A 20,431-nucleotide genomic window follows, 5' to 3' on the forward strand; every position below is an offset into this window, starting at 1 on the left:
GTCTTTCTACAGTTGTGCACAAAAAGTCATAGGGCAAGATATAAGTGTTATAACAGAATTACCTTTACAATGTGCTATGAGAAGATGGCATGTTAAGAATGAGCTTACTCCGGGGCTCCCTGGTGGCGCAGTGGTTGAGAGTCCGCCTGCCGATGCAGGGGACGCGGGTTCGTGCCCCGGTCCGGGAAGATCCCACATACCGCAGAGTGGCTGGGCCCGTGAGTCACGGCCGCTGAGCCTGCGCGTCTGGAGGCTGTGCTCCTCAACGGGAGAGGCCACAACAGTGAGAGGCCCGCGTACCTCAAAAAAAAAAAAAGAATGAGCTTACTCCCAACAGAGGCATGGGAAACAAATTCGAAGAGTTTGGGAGAAAAGACATTTAGCTTGAACATTTAAACTTTAAAATGTTTGAAGCTACGAGACTCAGAGATACAATTCATACTCTAAACATGCTGTACGTAGCTTTATATCAATCAAAAATTAACCCAAGGAGCTCAGGTAACAACGTGCCAGCTGGCAGGTCAAGGTGCTCCCAGGTCCCACGTGGTGATTTTCTTAGCTCATGTACATGCAAGTGGCAAAGCCTCTCCCAGGTCAATTCAGATTAGGAACCGGATACAAAACTGCAGTTGGTATGCTGCAAATCTGTCAAATGTATACAAAGACTGAGAAAGCAATATCCCCAAAATGTTAACCCTGGGTACCTCTGAGTGGTGGGGATACCGGTGATTTTTTAAATCGCACATGTATTTTTTTGTATTTCTGTTTATATTGTAAATTTTATCAACGGATCCACAATACTTATTATAGAGTCCATTTTCCTGATTATATATTTCTTGATTTATTATTATATAAATCAGTTTTCCTACCGCAAAAGTAGTACACGTAACATACGTATACACACATTTTTAAAAGACAGCAATACAAAATCGTAAAAAACAGAAAGCAAACTCCTATGCACTCCACCTTCCAAAATAACCTCTGTTAACATGTGGGTACATTTTCTGCCAGATGTTCGCTTTATGCATATACAAGGTATATATATTACTTTCATAATCAGAAAACTATATAAATGCCAGATAAAGCAAAACAGGAAGATCCTTTTCTGCTTCTAACTCCCTTTAAACATAAATATCTCAGTGAAATAAGACATCAGTGATATGTGACTTTTTCCTTTTATTCATGAAACACAAGCACCAGGAAACACCTTAAGTGACTTGCAGTCTGTGGGTTTGGGGAGTGTCTTGGACGGGTGAGTAGGACAAGCGGCTGTTAACAGTGGTCAATTAAAAGGCACTTTTATGAGAAAAAAATACTCGTCACGAGGGATTTCTCAGTGACCAACCCACTGGTCACTACTCTGGCTGCTTTGCTGGTTAGTTCAATACAAGTTGCACCTCCGGGATGGTACATCGCCACTGGAGAGGCTGCTGGGAGCCCAACTGTGGATGCCGCCTGCTGTGTCATGGAGTGTGTAAGTGGTTTCCCATCTGAGGTCTTACTTAAGCTTTTCCAGTTACACATCCCGTGAAGGCAGAGTGATAGCATAGCAAAGCAGGTTCACTGCAACCACCATCCAGATATGGGGGGCCCAAGGAGCCAAGGCGCTTGGGCAAGGGAGACCGGAACGACAGCCTGCGATGGTAGCCACGTCCTGTTCCTGGACAGTCACCATGGCAACATGCCAGGAGGATGAGGGATGGCTCCCTGCTTCCTTCCAAGTTGAGCACTGAGCAGAATGAGGGCCTGATCTTCTGGGCCGGTGAACACAAACCTCTTGGCGAAGGTCACGGTCTTCAAAGACAAAACAAGGCTGAGTCAGCAGTGAGAGAAATGAGTGTGGAAACTGGTCCCTAGGTGGAGACGCTGACTTTCTGTCTGCAAGAAGACAAGGCCAGGAGGTGGGCCACTCCCAGAGAGCTGTGAGCTGCATCCAACAAGCCTGGTCTCAAGATGTCAATCTGCTTGCAAATTAGACTCACAGAGGCCATAGGACGAAGGGCCACGGCAGATGTGAGCAATTGGGACGGTCATAGTGCCCTCTGCTTTTGTTCAAAACTAAGTGGGGGCTTGGGGGCAATGATAACACAGCTGGATCACATTTGTTCACATGGCTGGGTCACCTCACTGGCCGTCGAATCTGTGAAGCCGCTTTCTCCTCATTTCTTCTTCTGGTGTGAGATGGAACCGATAGGCCGGGGGGCTATTCCTGCGATTTCCTGTAGAGAGAAAGCACGAGGGAGAATCAAGCGCTGCCCATCCACTGTCCTGACATTTACAGGGCACCGCATCCTAGGATTCCCAAGGGGGAAAAAAAGATGGCTTGGGTGTCATCTTTATATTAGCATGAAACAGAAATGTAACAAACATATTTCAGAGGTCAATACTACATTTCAACAAAAAGTAAACATTTTTAGCGAGGACCAGTCCATGAAACTAATTTGACTCATTTTGAAACTTGACAATCCTCCCATTTCTATGTTCTTTTCCATCATGTTCCACAATTTGCATCATTTAATTTCCAAAATGTCTCAAGGGTTTACTTTATTTCTTTTAATGCCCAGAAATAACTGTCACTATCTGTAACATCCTCACCCAGTGTGCTCGTAGGGTTCTCCTGTTGGGCCCTTTTCCTCCCTCTAACCTGCTGCCTCCTGTACTTCCCCAGCTGGTGGGAATCACGCCTGCCTGAAACTCACAAGCCCCCACAGGGCATCATGGCCCATAGAGCAGGGGCTTTGTTACCATAATGACCAATATCTGGGCAGGCAGACAAAAATGCAGGCATAATATTTGAAGATCATGTGGGCCATGGAAATCATCACTGAAAAGGGTTTCTCGGGGCTACAAACAGAACATATAATTTGCAGTGATACAAGCATTTCAATCACTGCATTAAAAAAACACTCTTCCAGGCACTGTAGGGGGATAATGAAGGAATAACAATAGACAGTCCTTGACCTCAAGGACCCAGAAACCTAAATCTAATGAAAGAGCTTCAATATCCTCCATGAGGCAGCCATGCAGGGTGTCACTGATGGATACATGCAAACAGTAGGTTCACGTCTAAGCATGCGGACCAGAAAGATTGCACCTTTCCCCTTCTGAGCCTCTGCTAACCTTGTAAACTCACTCTGAAAGGCCCACTCCCATCACCTCCCTCCATCGAAAGTCCTACTCGTTTTCCAATGCCCCATCCAAATCGCACTGCCCTCTGGCCACCCCCAATGGAAGAGCTCTCTCCCAATTCAAGTTCCTCAGCTTCCAGCACCTTCCTCTCAGTGGTCCGCATGCAACAGTCACCACATCCCACCAGACAGGGCAGCCACTGTGCATACCGCTGCTCTCTCCTACTGGAATCACAAGCTCTCAAATGGCAGGAACATTTCTGACGCTTCTCTCTGCTCCCCAGTGCCCAGTACAGCCCCGCACACACAGAAGCTGTTCAAGAAAAATAAGGGCGTGACTCAGCGGCACTTGCCTATGACTTCCAAAGGTATATGTTACGGCCAGACCACCACATTCAACGTTGCCCTCTGAGGTTCTGACACAACTGACTCTGGAAGCCCTGGCCTAGCTGGGAAGGGTGGATGGGCAAGAGGGTCAGAGCCAGGAGGGAAAACAAGTGAACAGTTGACCCCACCCACTCTCGCTCCAAGCGTGGTACCTTGTCGGAGACGCTGACAGGTAATATATTGACATGGTGGTTGTTAAGACAATGATGACAAGATGTTAGAGAAAGCAGTGTGAAACTAAGAGTCAGTTTGCTAAGCCACCACTAGAATTTCAATTGTCAGACAATGAGAACTTTCTAAAAAGGCAGTCAAAAGCAATCCCTTTTTACATTTTTTTCCCCCACAGTGATAGAGACCCCAACACTTACCCATGTCTGATTGTCCTTTCCTTTTGAGACGTGAGGGAATTACCCCTGCTGGACCCCTTGTAACATTTCCTGACTAGTCCACCCAGAAGTGATCCAGGTGGGCCAAGCCTGGCACTCACTCCCGCTGGGTAAACTCCACTTGGAGGTTTTTTGATAAGTGAAGTATATGTCATTTTACCAACTTTCACTAAAGATGCTGTTCAAACGTGTAAGACTTTTACCATAAAGATTTTATGAATACTATAAGATTCAAAGTTTTACTGGATATGGTTTTCACCACATACATTTGTAAAGGAATTTCTCTCTGTTCAAAGTGGTAAACACTTTGAAATTACAGAGAAACTCATGAATCCAATTACCATTAGTTTATTGCTTAAAAGTGCTTTATACAATGAGCTCCAACTCCTGCTTTCCTTTTAACGGTTGTTTTTAACAAGTCCATTCTTAATTGTACTTATGAGCGCGGGCCAGTGTGTGACAGCCCATTCCAGCTGGGCAGGGAACTGGGAGGCCTGGCTGTGGGCGGAGTTAGAAGCAAGCTCAACGTGGCATCTTGACTCCAGGCCACAGGGCACAAGCCCATAGATGCTGAAAGATGCTCAGACTCCCAAAGGGAATCACAGTGTCCAAGAGGAAAAGCCTGTTCCATGAAGGGAAATGCAGGGAGGAATCAGAGGGGGCAGACTGTGAAGGTTCTGGGGGTTCAGCTCTCAAAATGGCCAGCCGGCACAAATGCTCTCTAGACCCATGCTCGGGGCATTTAAGGAGAACCACGGCTGAGCCAACAGAAGAAATGCCACGTGCTGAAACTCACATTAAGAGAGGAACAATAATCACTCTTTCACAAGAGCCTTTTCTTTTTCTTTTTTTTTTTTTTTGCGGTACGTGGGCCTCTCACTGTTGTGGCCTCTCCGGTTGCGGAGCACAGGCTCCGGACGCGCAGACTCAGCGGCCATGGCTCACGGGCCCAGCCGCTCCGCGGCATGTGGGATCCTCCCGGACCGGGGCACGAACCCGTGTCCCCTGCATCGGCAGGCGGACTCCCAACCACCGCACCACCAGGGAAGCCCCACAAGAGCCTTTTAAGGTATCCAATTTGAATTAGCTTTTACTCCCAATTTCACGATGCCAATTTTACAGATGAAAAAAACTGAGGCTCAGGGAGTGTTAGGGACACACCTAAGGTCACAAAGCTAGCGTGAAGGCAAGCAAAAACTTGCACCTATCGGTCTTCCGGCTGCAGTTCTAGCTCTCCTCCTCTTCCACAGCCCCACACTGCCGATCCTACTAACACGCCGAGTATGTTATCACATCCCTTCGCTGTGCCTCATCCTCCTGCCAGAACCCAGAGGGTCCCTTTCCTTCACGGATATGCAGGGAGCTCACTGTTATCTGAAAATAGAAAAAGAAGAAGATCCAGCCTAAGCTCTCAAATCGACTGGGCTGTGCTGTCATCACAGATGTGACTACAAAGTTCCCGCACTGCGTCCCCTTAAATTCTACTGACTACTAGAGTGGTTTGGGTTTTTAGGACCCCTGGAAAGGCCTTGTGTATAGCAACAAAACAACAATAATGACAATGCCCGATGTGGATGTTTTATGGGTATTTTAAATCCTTCAAACTCAGTGTTTCTGTTAACATCAAAGCCACCTGACTGTCTGCAGAATGATTTAACTGCTTCATTTCAGGCTTTGAACTGCATTCTTCTTGCTGGTAGGTAGTTTTCTTGGAAAGTTTTCAAGACTAAATTAACCTGTGATATGTTGACGGCAGTTATGTATTTGATGTCAGTCAGCAACCCCCGACCCTGTTCGTCACATCTGTGCTCTGGGTCAGTGCCACTCTGGGGACCAGGCCTCCAGCTGCTCCCCTCCGCCTCAGCTAAGCTCTGTCTTCCAATTCTCCACCTCCTCATTTATTTTTAAACCATTTCTATATTTTCCCCTTGTGTCACATGACCTATGATTTCTCTCCTTAGCCTCCAGGACCCTCTGCAGGCATTTCTCAAAGGGTCTAAGAAATGCGCTTTCCACATCTACCTATATGTATTAAGCACACAGAAAAGGACCTGGATGGGCCTCAGCTAGACGGCAAAAGGAGAAGAGGTCCCCATGGGTATATTGGAAAAAGTGTTGCTAGGAAAATGGGAGATGCTTCCGGCCCTGCCTGGAACTAGAGAGGACACCCCAGGCAAGTCTTCATTCCGGCAGGCTCTGGTTGGTTCACTTGTCAGGGGAGAGGGTGCAGAACAAGGTGGCTGCCAGGGTCCTTGCCGTGACTCTGGAGTCTGATGACTGGGATAAAATCCTGACTCTTCCACTTACAGCTACACATCCTTGAGCAAGTAGGTTACCTTCACGTGGCCTTAGTTTCCTTACCTATAAAATGCAAATAGTAACAGTAGCTCCTTTGCTGGACTATTGAGAGAATAAGAGAGGATGCATATAAAATGCTTAGCTGAGTGCCAGCAGTGCAGTTAATGCCTGATGGGCACTGGACGTCAGGACTTCTAACCTCTAACATTACTGAGAATCATATGGGTTAAATGGCTACCTGTTCATATCACTGGCTAAAAGACAGATACCAAATAAAATGACCAAAGACTTCTTAAAAGATAGAGCCCAATTCTGCTTGAGGACCAGTTGGCAGTGTTCTGTACAAAGTGTGGAGTCACTACTTACTAAATACTTGTCCTCTAAGAGACAGATACGAAAAAGGTAATTCACAACCTCCACATGCCAGCACACTTTTGTGACTTTCGGGCACTGCGAAAACTGGAGAGCCCAGCTGAGACCTCTTTTCTCCACTGAGTTAAATCATGCATTGAACATTTACAGGTCTGGGTGAAACAGCCTTGCTCTGATGAACTTGGTATAGAACATTAGTATTTATGAGCCTTGCTTCTATGGTCCTGTAAATGGAGGTCAGCCCTCAATTTTACTCAAAGAAACAGTGAGCATGCTTCAAAGGACCTCAGGAGCAGTGCCTAGTTTAAGAAGATTTAGCTCAATTATAGCACCAGTAGTGAGATCATAAGATTTATTGATTTGTGGTTCTTGATGGAAAAATTTTCAGTTCTCTACCCTTATGTATAATGCAGTAACCTCTGCATTTTACATCTAAGGGAGGAGAAGCAATTTCATCCACATAAGAATTGCTAAAGAGAATGCCATGAGTTGATGGCCATTTCCCCTACTGTTCGCCAGCCCTGTAAATAGAGATGTTTAATTTGCTGTATTCATAGATCCTGCCCGTGATCTGACGAGCCCTCTATGCCATTCAGTGAAATTATACTAAAGTGAAGCCTCAAGATGGCTTATCTTTCCCTTAAATTGGGGACCTATGGAGGCAATCACTTAAAAAAATTTTTTTTTTAAACCAAGAAACCTCTAAATATTCCTGTACTCTCTGAGATTGCTTTTGTCAAATGAGGGCAACAGCATGGGACCCATATTCTCTCTTTCAAAAATGTTACCTTATTAGAATTCCATGAATTCTAAAGCTTCCAAAATGTCTTTTGACAGGACAGTTGCTAAGTCATTTACTATGACCAAAAAGGCCTGGAAGGAACCCCAAGTCCAACAATTAGCAAGATATTCTTTTAAAGTAGGAGATGCCCAAGGACAATACGAGCACTTTCCTTTTTGAGGCACTAATTATAATGATCTATCATCTATCCATCCGTCCATCGCTTTAAAAAGAGTTTGAGGGCTTCCCTGGTGGCGCAGTGGTTGAGAGTCCGCCTGCCGATGCAGGGGACACGGGTTCGTGCCCTGGTCCGGGAAGATCCCACATGCCGCGGAGCGGCTGGGCCCGTGAGCCATGGCCTCTGAGCCTGTGCGTCCGGAGCCTGTGCTCCGCAACGGGAGAGGCCACAGCAGTGACAGGACCACGTACCGCCAAAAAAAAAAAAAAAAAAAGAGTTTGAAATTCACCTAAAAATCTCATAACTTTCATACAGGTGGAAGTTAGATTATGGTTTACAATAAAGGTAACATTTAGATGTGATTTGAGAGAGAAAAATTCACATTTCCACTCCTCAACTGATCAAATCAACAGTGGTGGGATTTCTTAGTTCTGAAACAGTATCTGGAATCCCCAAATGAGAAGCTCTGAATGGAAATCAACTCAGTTGCTACTTTCCCTGTTGTACTTTTCTCTCTGTTCTAGTTGGTTAATTTGGGGGACCGTTAATGGACACAACTGACTTCAAATCAACAGGCTTCATAATCAAGTTAAGCTGATAATTATAATCAACTTAATAATCCAGTTAGCAATTCGAGTAACCTAAAATATTGGGTCCACTCTGTCAGATCTAGAGTTTTTTTTGCAATATAGAGAACACATGGTATGACCTCTAGAATAAAAAGTGAAAGTCCGGGAGGAGACAATAAATGTTTGCTGGGCAATTGCTACATGCTCACTCTACTTTACTCTCCCTTCCTTTTAAAAAGTGTACAACTTTATTAATTTCCATGCATTGAACACATGGGACCAACATCCAGACCAAAATACAGTATTTCCAGCACTCCCAAGCCTCCATGGGCTCCCTTCCAGAAGCGGTCCACTGACTTCTTACAGCAGAGATTCATTTTGTCTATTTTTGTCCATAAATGGATTCATATAATACGTACCTTTTGTGGGTTGTTTCAATTTACATTATGTTTGTGAGACTCACCATATTGCTGTATGTGGTTTCTATTCTACTTATCCTTCTGAGTAGAAGTTCCTCGTCTGTTTTATAGAAAGAAGAATGGAGGCTTAAAGATTTCAAGGAACTTACCAAGGCCACACAGCTGGTCAGGGACTGAGGCAAGAGTCACACCTAGATCCCTTTCTACTCTGCTCCAGACATGAGGTGTGTTAGTTGTCTTCCTTAACCCCAAAACCAGAATCTGTAAACCCGAACAATACTATTCCTTTCAACTTGATTTGGAAGCAGGATCTGTTTAAAAAGCAGCAGGAAATTTTACCTTCTGCTTTAGATAAGGTTCACAGCAAACAGTAAGATTTTCTGGATAACAAAGTATCTAGAATTAGGATCTCCCTTGACAAGGTTTTAGCAAGAGGCCCAGTTGCAAAAGTCAGCCTTGGTGATTAACTATATCATGTATTTTCTAAACAGAGAACAGCTTATAAATTCTTACAGAAATAACTCTCGATGGGCTGGAGGGGCAGCAAAAAGAGAGGCTGAGGAGAAGAGGGTCTCCCATTAGGAACCACTGTAACATGAAGCACGTATTTCTTTAAACAAATGGATGCAGATTTTATCTATCTATCTCTGGCTGTGTTGGGTCTTTGTTGCTGCGTGTGGGCTTCTCTTTGTGGTGGCTTCTCTGATTGCAGACCACAGGCACTAGGTGCACAGGCTTCAGTAGTTGCAGCACATGGGCTCAGTAGTTGTGGCGCACGGGCTTAGTTGCTCCACGGCATGTGGGATCTTCCCGAGCAGGGATGGAACCCGTGTCCCCTGCATTGGCAGGTGGATTCTTAACCACTGAGCCATCAGGGAAGCCCGGATGCAAATTTTAATACTAAAGGGATTTTCTATTTTTAAAAATCAATCTGTCTTAAATCCCTTCACAATTCTGTCACCACCTTAACACTTTATCAAGAGGGATTTAAATGAGATTAGGAATGATTTTCAAGCACCTTTTATATATATTTAATGGCTTTAGGATGTTTCAAATTTTCTTTGACGTAAAACAGCATGCCTTTGGCCAGCAATCTGAAGGTGCCTCAGATGGAGTTTACCCAATCACATCAGCTGATTCTGCAAACTGAGAAGAGGTTGACTATCTCCTCTGGAGGAACAGCCTTCCCACTTCCATATAATTTGGGGCTGTACTTTTTTTTTTTTTCTTTAAATTCAAAATCACCTACTGATATCTACTGGACAGATATAAGAAAATTCTTGGAAAACTAGATGCAGGGCTCCCTTTGCTTCCATATTCTCATTGCCTAGTACCCACGAGGGCCTACGTGCCTGGCTCGGACAGCAGAGAGAAACCAGACTGCCTGGAGGGAGAGATTTGAGAACATATTTTACAACAGAAAAGAGAAAACTGAAAGTAGAATGAGGAAGTCTTTTGTGGGCAGGGAGTTCTGATGGAAAAAAAAAAAATCTATCTATCTATCTATCTATATATATATACACACACACACACACACAAACACACACATAAGTACGGACAAAGCTAGAAAAAAGATGAAGACCCTTTGGACTATTAAAATCCCACACTCCTCTCTGAAGCTCCAGGGCCAATGTGCCTGACTTGCCCAGGACAGGCAGCTGCGGCCTGGGGCCTCTCTTGATGTTTCTGATAGAGATCCCATACCTGCCCGCAAACAGGGCCCTAGCACGACCCCCCCAGAGAGGGCCGCTGCCCTGTACCTCCCGCCTGGCCTGCATCTTTGCTGGACTTGGACCCTCCAACCTTAAAGGATTCCCGAGGTCCTACCTGCTCAAATCTCTGACCCCTCCGGCTCCTGGCCCTCTATCAGCTCTGACCCTCTGATCGTCATCTCTTAGACAGAGGAGGCCTTCCACTGTCTTTTTATGGCCAGATTTCCTGATGATGTTAAGATGGGGCCACGGTGGCAGGGGCAGGGGAAGGACAAGCAGGATGGAACTTCTAGCCTTTTCCTCAGAGCCTGGATACCACCCCTCCTCTTGCTTCTTGATCATGGAGTTATCTTTGAGTAAGTTTTGATTTAAGTATTTTCTAAATTTAATTATCTTTGAGTAAGTTTTAATTTTTTTTTTTTAGGAGAGGGAAGCGGGTAAGATTATTTAAACTATAATAAATTGAGCTCAAAGAGATGTAAAATTGCGTCTTCCCGAGACCCACTGGGTTCCAGCCCTGCTGCCTGCCACTTGCTATGGCATCATCGTAAAAGAGTGGCTGCGGCTGAATTCTCCCCTTGCTGGCCTTTAGTAGCCCCGTCCCATGAGCATAGTTTCCATAGAACAGCAACCAACTGGCCGGTGAAGGCAGGAGTCAGAGCTAGGCTCCCAGTTTTCAGTAGCTCAAATGCAAGAGGTTTGGGCAAAGCCAGGCAGTCTTGGAGACTCTATGAACGGGACAGCTGTCTGGTTTGCTGCTGTGATTCCTAAACTTTCATGTGATTCCTAAACTTGTTAAAAACGCAGATTTACTAGATCCTACAGCCAGAGATTCTTACGCATCAACTGGTTGGAGAGAAGGAAGGTGCATTTTAATGAAAACCCACTCTGGCGGCGTTTCTGCTGCAGACAGTGTATCAGATCACGGAGAATCACTGGGGGAAAAGAACACACTTCGCTGGATGTGGGTCTGCATCTGGCTCCACGAGGACCCTGGATGAGGCACTTCTCCCTGGGCCTCGGGCTCCTCATCTGTGCAATGACGGGTGCTGGATTGGACATTTTAGACCTCCGCACAGAGGTGCAACATCCGCGGCTGTTCGCTTCTCAGTGAGCCATCAGGGTTGGCTGGCCTAAGAAGGCAGGGTGCAGATGGGCCACACCAGCAGGCTGCGTCCTCCACTGCCTGCAGTCCGGGCAGCTACTCTGCCTGCCCCGTCAGCCAGCCTGGCCGTGACTTCTGACAGCTGGGCCGAGAACTGGTCATGCTGTGCTTCTTGGCAACTTCCTCCAACTAATTTGGTCTAATTCAGTGTCCCTCCCCATGCCCCAACGTTTTAATTTTTAATAAACTTTTGTGTTTTTTTTTTTTTTTTTTTTTTTGCGGTACGCGGGCCTCTCACTGTTGTGGCCTCTCCCATTGCGGAGCACAGGCTCCGGACGCGCAGGCTCAGCGGCCATGGCTCACGGGCCCAGCCGCTCCGCGGCATGTGGGATCTTCCCAGACCGGGGCACGAACCCGTGTCCCCTCCATCGGCAGGCGGACTCTCAACCACTGCGCCACCAGGGAAGCCCTAAACTCTTTATTTTGGAATAATTTTAGATTTAAAGAAAGTTACAAAGGCAATACAGCCAAACATCTTACATTATCATGATCTAGTTGTCAAAATCAACCACTTACAGGGATGGGTGCGCTACTATTAATGAAATTCCAGACTCCACTTGGATTTCACCCGTTTTTCCACTAATTTCCCTTCTCTGTTCCCTTCTCTGTTTCACCAGTTTTGCCACTAATTTCCCAACTAAAGCCAACAGTCCATTTAGTTGTCAGGTCTCCTTAGTCTCTTCAGGTCTGTGGTACCGTCTCAGTCTTTTCTTATTTCCTGTGACCTTGACAGTCCTGCGCAGCGCCAGCCTACAGCAGAACGTCCCTCAGTTTGGTTTGTCTGATGCTTTTCCTCATCATTACTCTGGGGTTAGGGTTTTGGGAAGAAGACCGCAGAGGAGAAGTGCCCTTCCCATCCGATCGTATGACTTATCACTGGTGATGTAACCTTGAGCACTGGGTTAAGGAGTGTTTGCCAGGTTCTTCCACTTTTAAAATTTTTTGATGAGCTCCAAGGCAATGAAGCTTTAACTCTCATCACCAAGAGTTACCTGGATAAACTGGAATAGGTAGAAGTGGGTACCTCAAGCGGCCTCTGTCACTCTCCCTGCTTGAGGATGAGCAGGTACAGGGGGGTCATCCCTGACCTTCACTGCATTGAGGTTCTCCAGCACAGAGGTGAGTGCGTGCATCACCAGGACAGCGCTTTGAGAGCTTCCGATCTGGCAGGCTTGGCATGGCGCCCAGGCTACCGTATTTTAATGAGTTCCCAGGTGATTCGGAGCTACACTAGCTTTTTAGAATCAGCTCAGATTTTTTTTTTTTTTTTAACTGAAAATATCCACCCTGGGTTTCACGCCAGTATTTACACTTGCCGGCAGGTGGAGCCAGAGGCTCATGACTCAATCTGCTGAAGAAAACTAGGACAAATTCCAGTCAACAAAGCATTCCGCACTGTAAGCAGAATTAGGGTTATTTTGAAACAGATGGGCTCTACAGAAGCCGTTGCACTGAATATTATGCAGTTGTTTATTGTCTAGATGGTCTGAAACCCGGGGACTATTCGCCAGCATCTAGCAGTTTCTGTGTCATATCAGGTTTCTTCCAGCGCAGAGGAGACTGACAAGACCCTGGGAGACAGATGTGGTTATGGGTACGGATGTGGATACAGTATTTTAACCAGCTCTGAACTCAGGATTTACTCCTGCTACGGTGCATACTGCCTTGCATAGCTGAGTGCATCTTCCTGGAACGATCAGGATCCCTCTAACTCCACATCAGAAGAGTAGATACAATAGATACATTTGGATACAATAGATACAAATAGATACAATCTGTGACGATAAGACACCAAATCCCGGATGCAGTAATTCTAAACTGCTTTACTTTAAGCCTAATCAAAGTGGTCTGTTTCCTGGTTTACATTTTCACCCACACGCCCACTTACACTTGCCCCCATCCTCTTTCCTTCTGCCCCTCTCCTGTGCTACCCCAGCTGGCATTAGCAGGGAGGAGGCAAGGGCAAGGAAGGCCAGCTAGCATGCACTTGACTGTGCCTGATGCACTGGTCCACAGTGGGCAGGACCAGGGCTTACAAATGGAGTGTTCTGTGAGTCCTGGAAATCTACAACGGCCTCCAAGCGCCAACGAACCTTCGTAGAGAATGTTTTCAGTCCCTTAGCCTGTGATCACAGGCACTCAGCTGCTGCTGTGCTGGTCAGCCCGGGATCAGAGAGGCCGTGAAGGCGTCTCTGAGGTTGGCAGCTTGGGGACGGGTGGTTCAGCAGGTTCTGCTGTCTCTGTGCTGGACAGACCCTCAGTCACCTGAGGGGCGCACAGACGTGCTTCCTGGTGGATAAGGCCCTGCTGTAAGCAGTGGGTTCGTAACTGCCTGGCACAGCGGCTCTCTCCCTCCAAGGGATAAAACGTCAGTTGATGGTGCCCCCCGCTTTCACAAACAGGGGCAGGTCCCCCGCTCAGAAACAACAAAATCCCCAACGTGCTTGCTCTTTGCCCAGATTCTCAGACGGAGGCAGAGAGAAGCACTGTTGATGACACTTAGACCTGTTTCATTTTTTTCTCACTCCCTTCAACTTGAGTTTCAAATCAGAGACAGCCCAATGGCCAGCTTTTTAAGCAACAGCCCAAGGTAATGTTTTCATTGACTTTTAAAATCATAGCCCATTTGGAATTAGCCCATGTTTCCCACAGAAACCTCAATCTTCTGAAAATACCTTTTAACCTTTGGGCATAGAAAAATATAAGTAAATATCATCCCAAGAAATCAAAGAATAAGAAAGAGAGAAGATGGAGAGTCAGGAGGAGAACTCTGGAAAGGGACAAAGAAACTTAGATCGGGAACTTCTGCCAAGACCAACCACTGAGGGGTAACGTCCAGGTCACACTGGACAACTGTTGCCAGTGACTGTTTGTCAGGAGAAACAAGGATGTGGAGCCTGGGAGGGAAGGGGTTTGGGACAGCTGACCCTAGGCTTGGTGGCCGGACTGACTGGCAGCAAACAGAATGAGCCACGCGACAGGCCCTACACCTTCCCACTGCTCCCATGTCACAGTCCTGTGACACACGCAGCAGCACGTCAACGCTCTAGAGACTAGACACTGGATCTAGAAGAGTAATTTCCAAACTTTCATGTGGGTGAGCACGGTAAGAGGCAGATTCTAGGTTCTAACTTGGGAGATCCCAGATCAATGGCTGTGGTGAGACCCAGGAATCTGCATTTTTCAGAAGCACCTCGTGTGAGTCTGATGCTACCAGCCCCACTCTGAGAAACTGGGATCCGAGGGATGCCGTACTACATTCTGGGGTTTTGTTTGGTTGTAACTAACGATCAGCACCAACACGACACCTGGTTTTGTACACACAGGTCTTTTGCTACATCTTCCCTGAGCCAGAAGCTCTGGTGGTTTCCCAGGTTGTGCCGTGCTCAATCCTGGATGACGTGAATTTTAAAAGTAAGACACCAACGCAACCCAGCTCTCCTGAAGATTCTATTAGTTATAACATGAGAGTGGACGAAACTGGCCACTCACCCAGTCGTAGGAGCAAAGCCACTCACCTCTGGATCCCTGGGACCCAGGTGCCTGGGACCTGGTGGGCACGTCATAAATGTTTGGTGAATGAACAAAAAACCAACTAATATGCTATCAGGGCTGAGCAGAGAGGGGGCCAGGAACCAGGGGCCCAGGCCAGGCCAACGGGGCTAGAGGACCGTGAGAGAGATGTGGGTAAATGGTGGCAGGTAGGGAATTTCAAGGCCCAAGAGTCTTGGTTTCTGGCCTCAGCCAACAACCAGCTTTCAAACCCTGAGACATAAGTGGGTGAGAACAGGTGACAGGAGGCTTCAGAATACAATTCAGTCTATTTGTTTCCTCTAACAAGTGCATGAAGTTGGTCTGGGCTCTGGGGTTCCGTTACATTAGAGAACTTCAGTATCCAGAAGTAGGCCAAGATATGAGATGTACTACGTACATCCATGTTGAATGCTGTAAACATTCAAATTATTTCTATTTTTCAGATATCATAAGCCTGACTGGTGCATAAGTACACATCAAGAGATACCGATATCAACGCAGAATTATGAAAACAATCCCTGACCTAGGAAACTGTCCCTGAGCTGTTGAGAAGCCAAGGAGAACACCACGGTTCAAAGCTCTCACAAAAGCTAGAAGCTGCCGGCATGCTCCTCTCTCAGGTGGAAACAGAGGAAGATGAACTATTCTGGGAAAAGCCTGCAATGAGAGTGTGTCACAGCTGGTCCCAAAGGTGCATGAATGCCAGGGTGAAGGTGGGGCGGGCACCCCGAGAACCACCGGCTCAACCCCACAAGGAAACAGCAACGCAAGGGCCTCGGCAGATGCACTTGCTGGGTTAAAAAAAAAAAAAAAAAAAAAAAAGGCAGGAGAGGGAGGGGGCGGGAGAGCCAAGAGGGAAAGTAACTGGAAGAAAAACAACATCCTTGTCAGCGGTCCGAGCCCCACGAATTTTGAATGGTTGGTGGTTTAGAAAACCAGGGTGGGCTCCTCGGCAAAGGCCTAGATAAGCTGGGAGGTAAGGACGACACAAGCGTACCCCTTCAGAGCGGACCAGCTCTGAATGAGATAAGCGGCAGGGTGAGAGCATCTGCACAGAACGCCAACAGGCAGGAGCCTTGCTCTCTGCACCAGAAGCTGAGAAATGCTTCCTGTGGGTCAGAGTTGGCCTAGAAGTGGGATGGCAGTGAAGTTCTGGGATGCGATAAACTATCCCGGAAGTAGGATGGTCATCTTAAAAACACGCTTGTTTTTGTATTTGGTGGTATTTAACCAGTTACCTGGCGGTCCAGTGGTTAGGACTCCACGCTTTCACTGCCAAGGGCCTGGGTTCGATCCCTGGTCAGGGAACTAAGATCCCACAAGCCCTGTGGAGCGGCCGAGAAAACAAAACTAAACTAAACTAAACCAAAAAAAAAAAACCGCAAAAAAATATTGCTCTGATGGTATGTAACGTAACCCTGAGCTGAACTGCCACTTTTGTTCTTTTAGGTCTGATTAACCCACTCCCACCCACACCAAGTTCTGATCCACTAGTGAGAGACAGTATGTGTGTTTGTGTGTGTGCATGCATCCTTGTGTGTGGGCTCGAGTACGTGTGTTACAGACACACCTTGTGACTGAGACTTCTCCCATAAACAAGCCCTCCCAGCCTCAGGAAGAGCCGGGGGCTTTCTCAGACCGCTGGCACACAGTCGTGAAACAGCCTGCCTCTAACTAACCTAGAATGGCTCAGAGATGATTCTAAAGTGGGCTGTGCTAGGGAGAGAGACTCAGTAACAAAAATGGCTTATTCTTACATGTCTGTTAAATAATTTCTAGTAAAACAAAACTTATTTTATGAACAGAAAGGGAGACCACAGAATGAAATTTTTTGAACTTTAAATTCCAAGTTAGGAATCTAGAGCGAGGCTTACCTTGGATAACTGATGATTTAGATAAGTGGGGAGGAAGATGTTGTTCTCTGAGCATCTTTGGAAACAGATGTTTCATCTAAGTGTTTGCTGTAGCCAGAGAAAAAGCGAGTACTACAAGGCCTACCTACAGGTTTTTTTTTTTTCTTTATTGGAGTATAATTGCTTTACAGTGTTGTGTTAGTTTCTGCCGTACAACGAAGCGAAATCAGCTATATGTATACATATATCCCCTCCCTCTTAGGTCTCCCTCCCAGCCCCCCACGCCACCCATCTAGGTGGTCACAGAGCACTGAGCTGAGCTTCCTGTGCTTTATAGCAGGTTCCCACTAGCTATCTATTTGATGCAAGGTAGCGTATATATGTCCATCCTAGGCCTACCTGTAGTTTTAAGAAAGAAGCTTTAAAGATACCATGTCAAGTGTGGAAAGGAGATTCTGTGTGAGATGCATCCAGCGCATCTTAAAATCATGGATTTTCAGGACTTCCCTGGCGGTCCAGTGGTTAAGATGCTGCGCTTCCACTGCAGGGGGCGCGGGTTCGATCCCTGATCAGGGAAGTTCCACATGCCTCACGGTGCAGCCAAAAAAAAAAAAATCATGGATTTTCAGAGTGGGGTGGGGGAGGACTTGGGATGATGGAATCCAATCTGCTCAGTTCAGAGCCCAGAAACGGAAGCCCAGAGAGGGTAAATGGGTCTCCCGTTTTGCACAGCTAATGGGGGCAGAATCAGAACCCAGGTCTCTCAGTGCTCTGGTCATGTCACCAGACTTCATTGTTTTCCCTTTTAGCCATTTCATCCTGAAGAATCCAAACCTCCCTTTCAAGTCTGGAGTGGACATCGGTGTTTTATACAAGTGCCTTCTGCTACCCGGCTCTGTGGGCAGCACGGGAAGGGAACGGGCTCTGGTGCCAGACAGAGCTGAGCTTGAATACGGGCTCTGCCCCTTCCTCTGTGCTCCTGGACAAGTCACTTTCCTCACCAACCCTCACTTTTCTTATCTGTGTGGATGCAGGAACCTACCCCTGGATTGCTCTGAATGGAAGGAACTAAAGGACGCCAGCACCTGGCTCAAAGCAATAGAGGGTCAGTGGTTCCTGCTATTATGCTAATAACCCCTTCCAGGCTTCCCCACCCCGGGAATGTCCCCACCATCCATCCAGTCAGTCACACACACCCAGACCCCCGTCATCCTAGACAGCTTCCCCTTCCTCATGTGCCCCCTTCAACCCGCCACCAAATCCTGTCATTGTAACCTGAACCTTCCCCTAACTCGTCCCCCCTTCCCTGCACCTGCCATGTCACCAGCCCTGCCTGAGCCACCTGCTTCGTGAGCCTACACTGGTGCCTGAGCCCCTAGATGATGTCCTGCCCTTGCTCTGGTCTTCCAACCAACCACCCCCCACAGGGGAGCTGGAGAGCTTTGCCAGAACACGCATCTCACCCACGTCATCCTCTGCCTAAAGCCCTCCAGGAGTTTCCTTTCATTCAAGGACAAATATCAAACTTCGTACGCAGCCCAGTAAGCCTGCCCTCCCGCAGCTCCAACTCCCAGGGACCCCTCCCCGCCTCCCCAAGCTCTCAGGAGAGTGGCCGCATCCCCCTTTGCCCTAAGTTCTCCCAGGATCATGTCCCCTTTCTCCAAAGCACATGATGCTGCAGTTAGTAGTTACATGGGACTCTGATGATCCCAGCCGAGTGCATCCTCGTTAGGTGGTGAGCTCTGTGGGGTGAGAACACGGCGGGTTTGTGTTCACCTTCTCCCCAGGGATGAATAAATGAACAAAGCAGCAGGAATGGGCAGGAGGGAGATGTGGAGGAGTAACTACTGTCCTCATTTTACAGATGGCCAGACTGAGGCTCGAGGAAGGCGTGTGACTTCCCGAGGTCGGGAAGAGCCTCTTGAAAGATGATGCCTCTTGTAGTACTCGCTTTTTCTCTGGCTACAGCAAACACATCTTGAAAGATGATGCCTCTTGAAACTACATGAAACTACATGGAAGCGCAGTGGTCCTCACATACCGCCCACCACGCTGCTTCAGAAACCAGCTCCCACATTTCTCCTTTACCATCCAACCTTTCTTCACAGTAGCCAGTGGCTCAGCAAAACATTAGTGGGTTCTTTAAAAAAAAAAAATAGGAGGCTCTGAGGGCATGGGGGGCGGGGACTACAATTGTCACATGGAAAAAGGAAGAAATTGCAAGTTAATAACGGGGAGATTTTGAGTTTAAAAAAAAAAAAGACCATCCAAAGCTACAAGATTTGTTGCTATTTAGACCAAATGGAGCAACATTTCCAGAATTGTCTCTATGGATCTGAAGATTCTAGATTAAGGGCAAGTGACTTGGCCAAAGGCTTAGACCTGTTTTCCGACACAGGTACTCTTAGGGAAGGAAAAACAAGGGCGGTTAAAAGCCCCAGCAAGGTTGCTACACCAGTATGACTGATCTAAATGGAACACACTTCCATGAGTCATTTGTAGCTTTAAATACTATAGAAAAAAGAATTTATGAAACATGCCCAAACAGTCTCCCTTTAATGTGGCGAGCTCTTTTCAAACCACATTGTTCAAATTTATGTTAAAATGCAAACCCTTCATGTTTACAATGGTACTCTTGGAGGAATAATATAAAAGTACAACTGCTAAATTTCAAAGACAAGACTTATAGCCTCAGAACAATGGGGGCATTCCCAGCGCAAATTTATGAGCTGTTAAACCTCAAAAGGTTTCCTCAATTAGCAATGAAGGTTTTGACATATTTGCAGCCTGGTATAGGGGCTGCTTTTTATACAATTTGGGGTGTACCGCTTTTATCGGAACTTTTCCTTACTTTTATTGACCTCGGATGACAACTATTGTGCTCCTCTCTGGGCAGCGTTTGATCCTGCTAATTGTGCCGTGGAGCCGGGACGGCACTTCACGGTTTACCATTGCTCCTGGGGCGCACGACAAATTATACATAATGCATTGCGTTGTAATTGCTGCATTGTGAACTTGGCTCGCCTTCCCAACATAAAATACCGACATCCAAGTAGTTTTATTATAAAAAACCGTAAGGGATTCTTTTGGATTATAAACATCTGAAGACACAACGTTCTCATGAATTCCGGTGGCTATTTTGGACACACACAGGGCGGGCGAGGCTGAAAAGCAAATCAAATGTACTTCACATGAATGTTTACAGAGAAAAAGAGGAGGCAGTCACGAAGGCAAGGCCATAGGGAATGCAAAACAAAACGGAGTAGGAGCTGAAGGGCAGACAAAAGTCCAAACTGGGAAATCAAAGAGGCGAGGTCCAGTGATGGCCCTTCGTCTCCCTGGGCCTCAAGTTCCTCCTTTTGAAAACAAAGGCACAGAACAAAATGACCACAAAGGTCCCTTTTCCATGAAGACAGGAGCCTCAGGGGGGCAGTGACCTGTTTTCCAAGTCTGATTTGTCAGCACTAGAAACCTGTGTCTTGTACCAAACACACAGCTTCTCACCACTGCCCTGTTGGTTTGGGGCCTCTTAGAAAAAGATGATGCCTCTTGAAAGGGCAAGGGGCAGAATAAATAAAGCCCAAGTTTTGTATATGCAATATGATCAAGTGCAAAAAAACCATCACAAGCACAGGACAGTGGCCGCCCT

At 46.8% G+C, this 20,431-nt stretch overlaps 1 protein-coding gene across 6 annotated transcripts in view; it reads right to left on the reverse strand.

Moving 5' to 3' along the window:
- Nucleotides 1-871: 871 nt before the first annotated feature.
- The window catches only part of RHBDD1 (rhomboid domain containing 1), a 115,133-nt gene continuing 95,573 nt past the window's right edge, over nt 872-20,431 (reverse strand). For all 6 annotated transcript variants that reach the window (XM_082658182.1, XM_082658177.1, XM_082658179.1 and 3 more), the window contains one exon: nt 872-2,219. In XM_082658182.1, the coding sequence (XP_082514308.1) occupies nt 2,125-2,219 (95 nt within the window). In that variant the 3' untranslated portion in view covers nt 872-2,124. The remainder of the gene's footprint in view (nt 2,220-20,431) is intronic.

This window comes from Grampus griseus, assembly GCF_964374135.1.
Source record: "Grampus griseus genome assembly, chromosome: 7".
Lineage (NCBI taxonomy): Eukaryota > Metazoa > Chordata > Mammalia > Artiodactyla > Delphinidae > Grampus > Grampus griseus.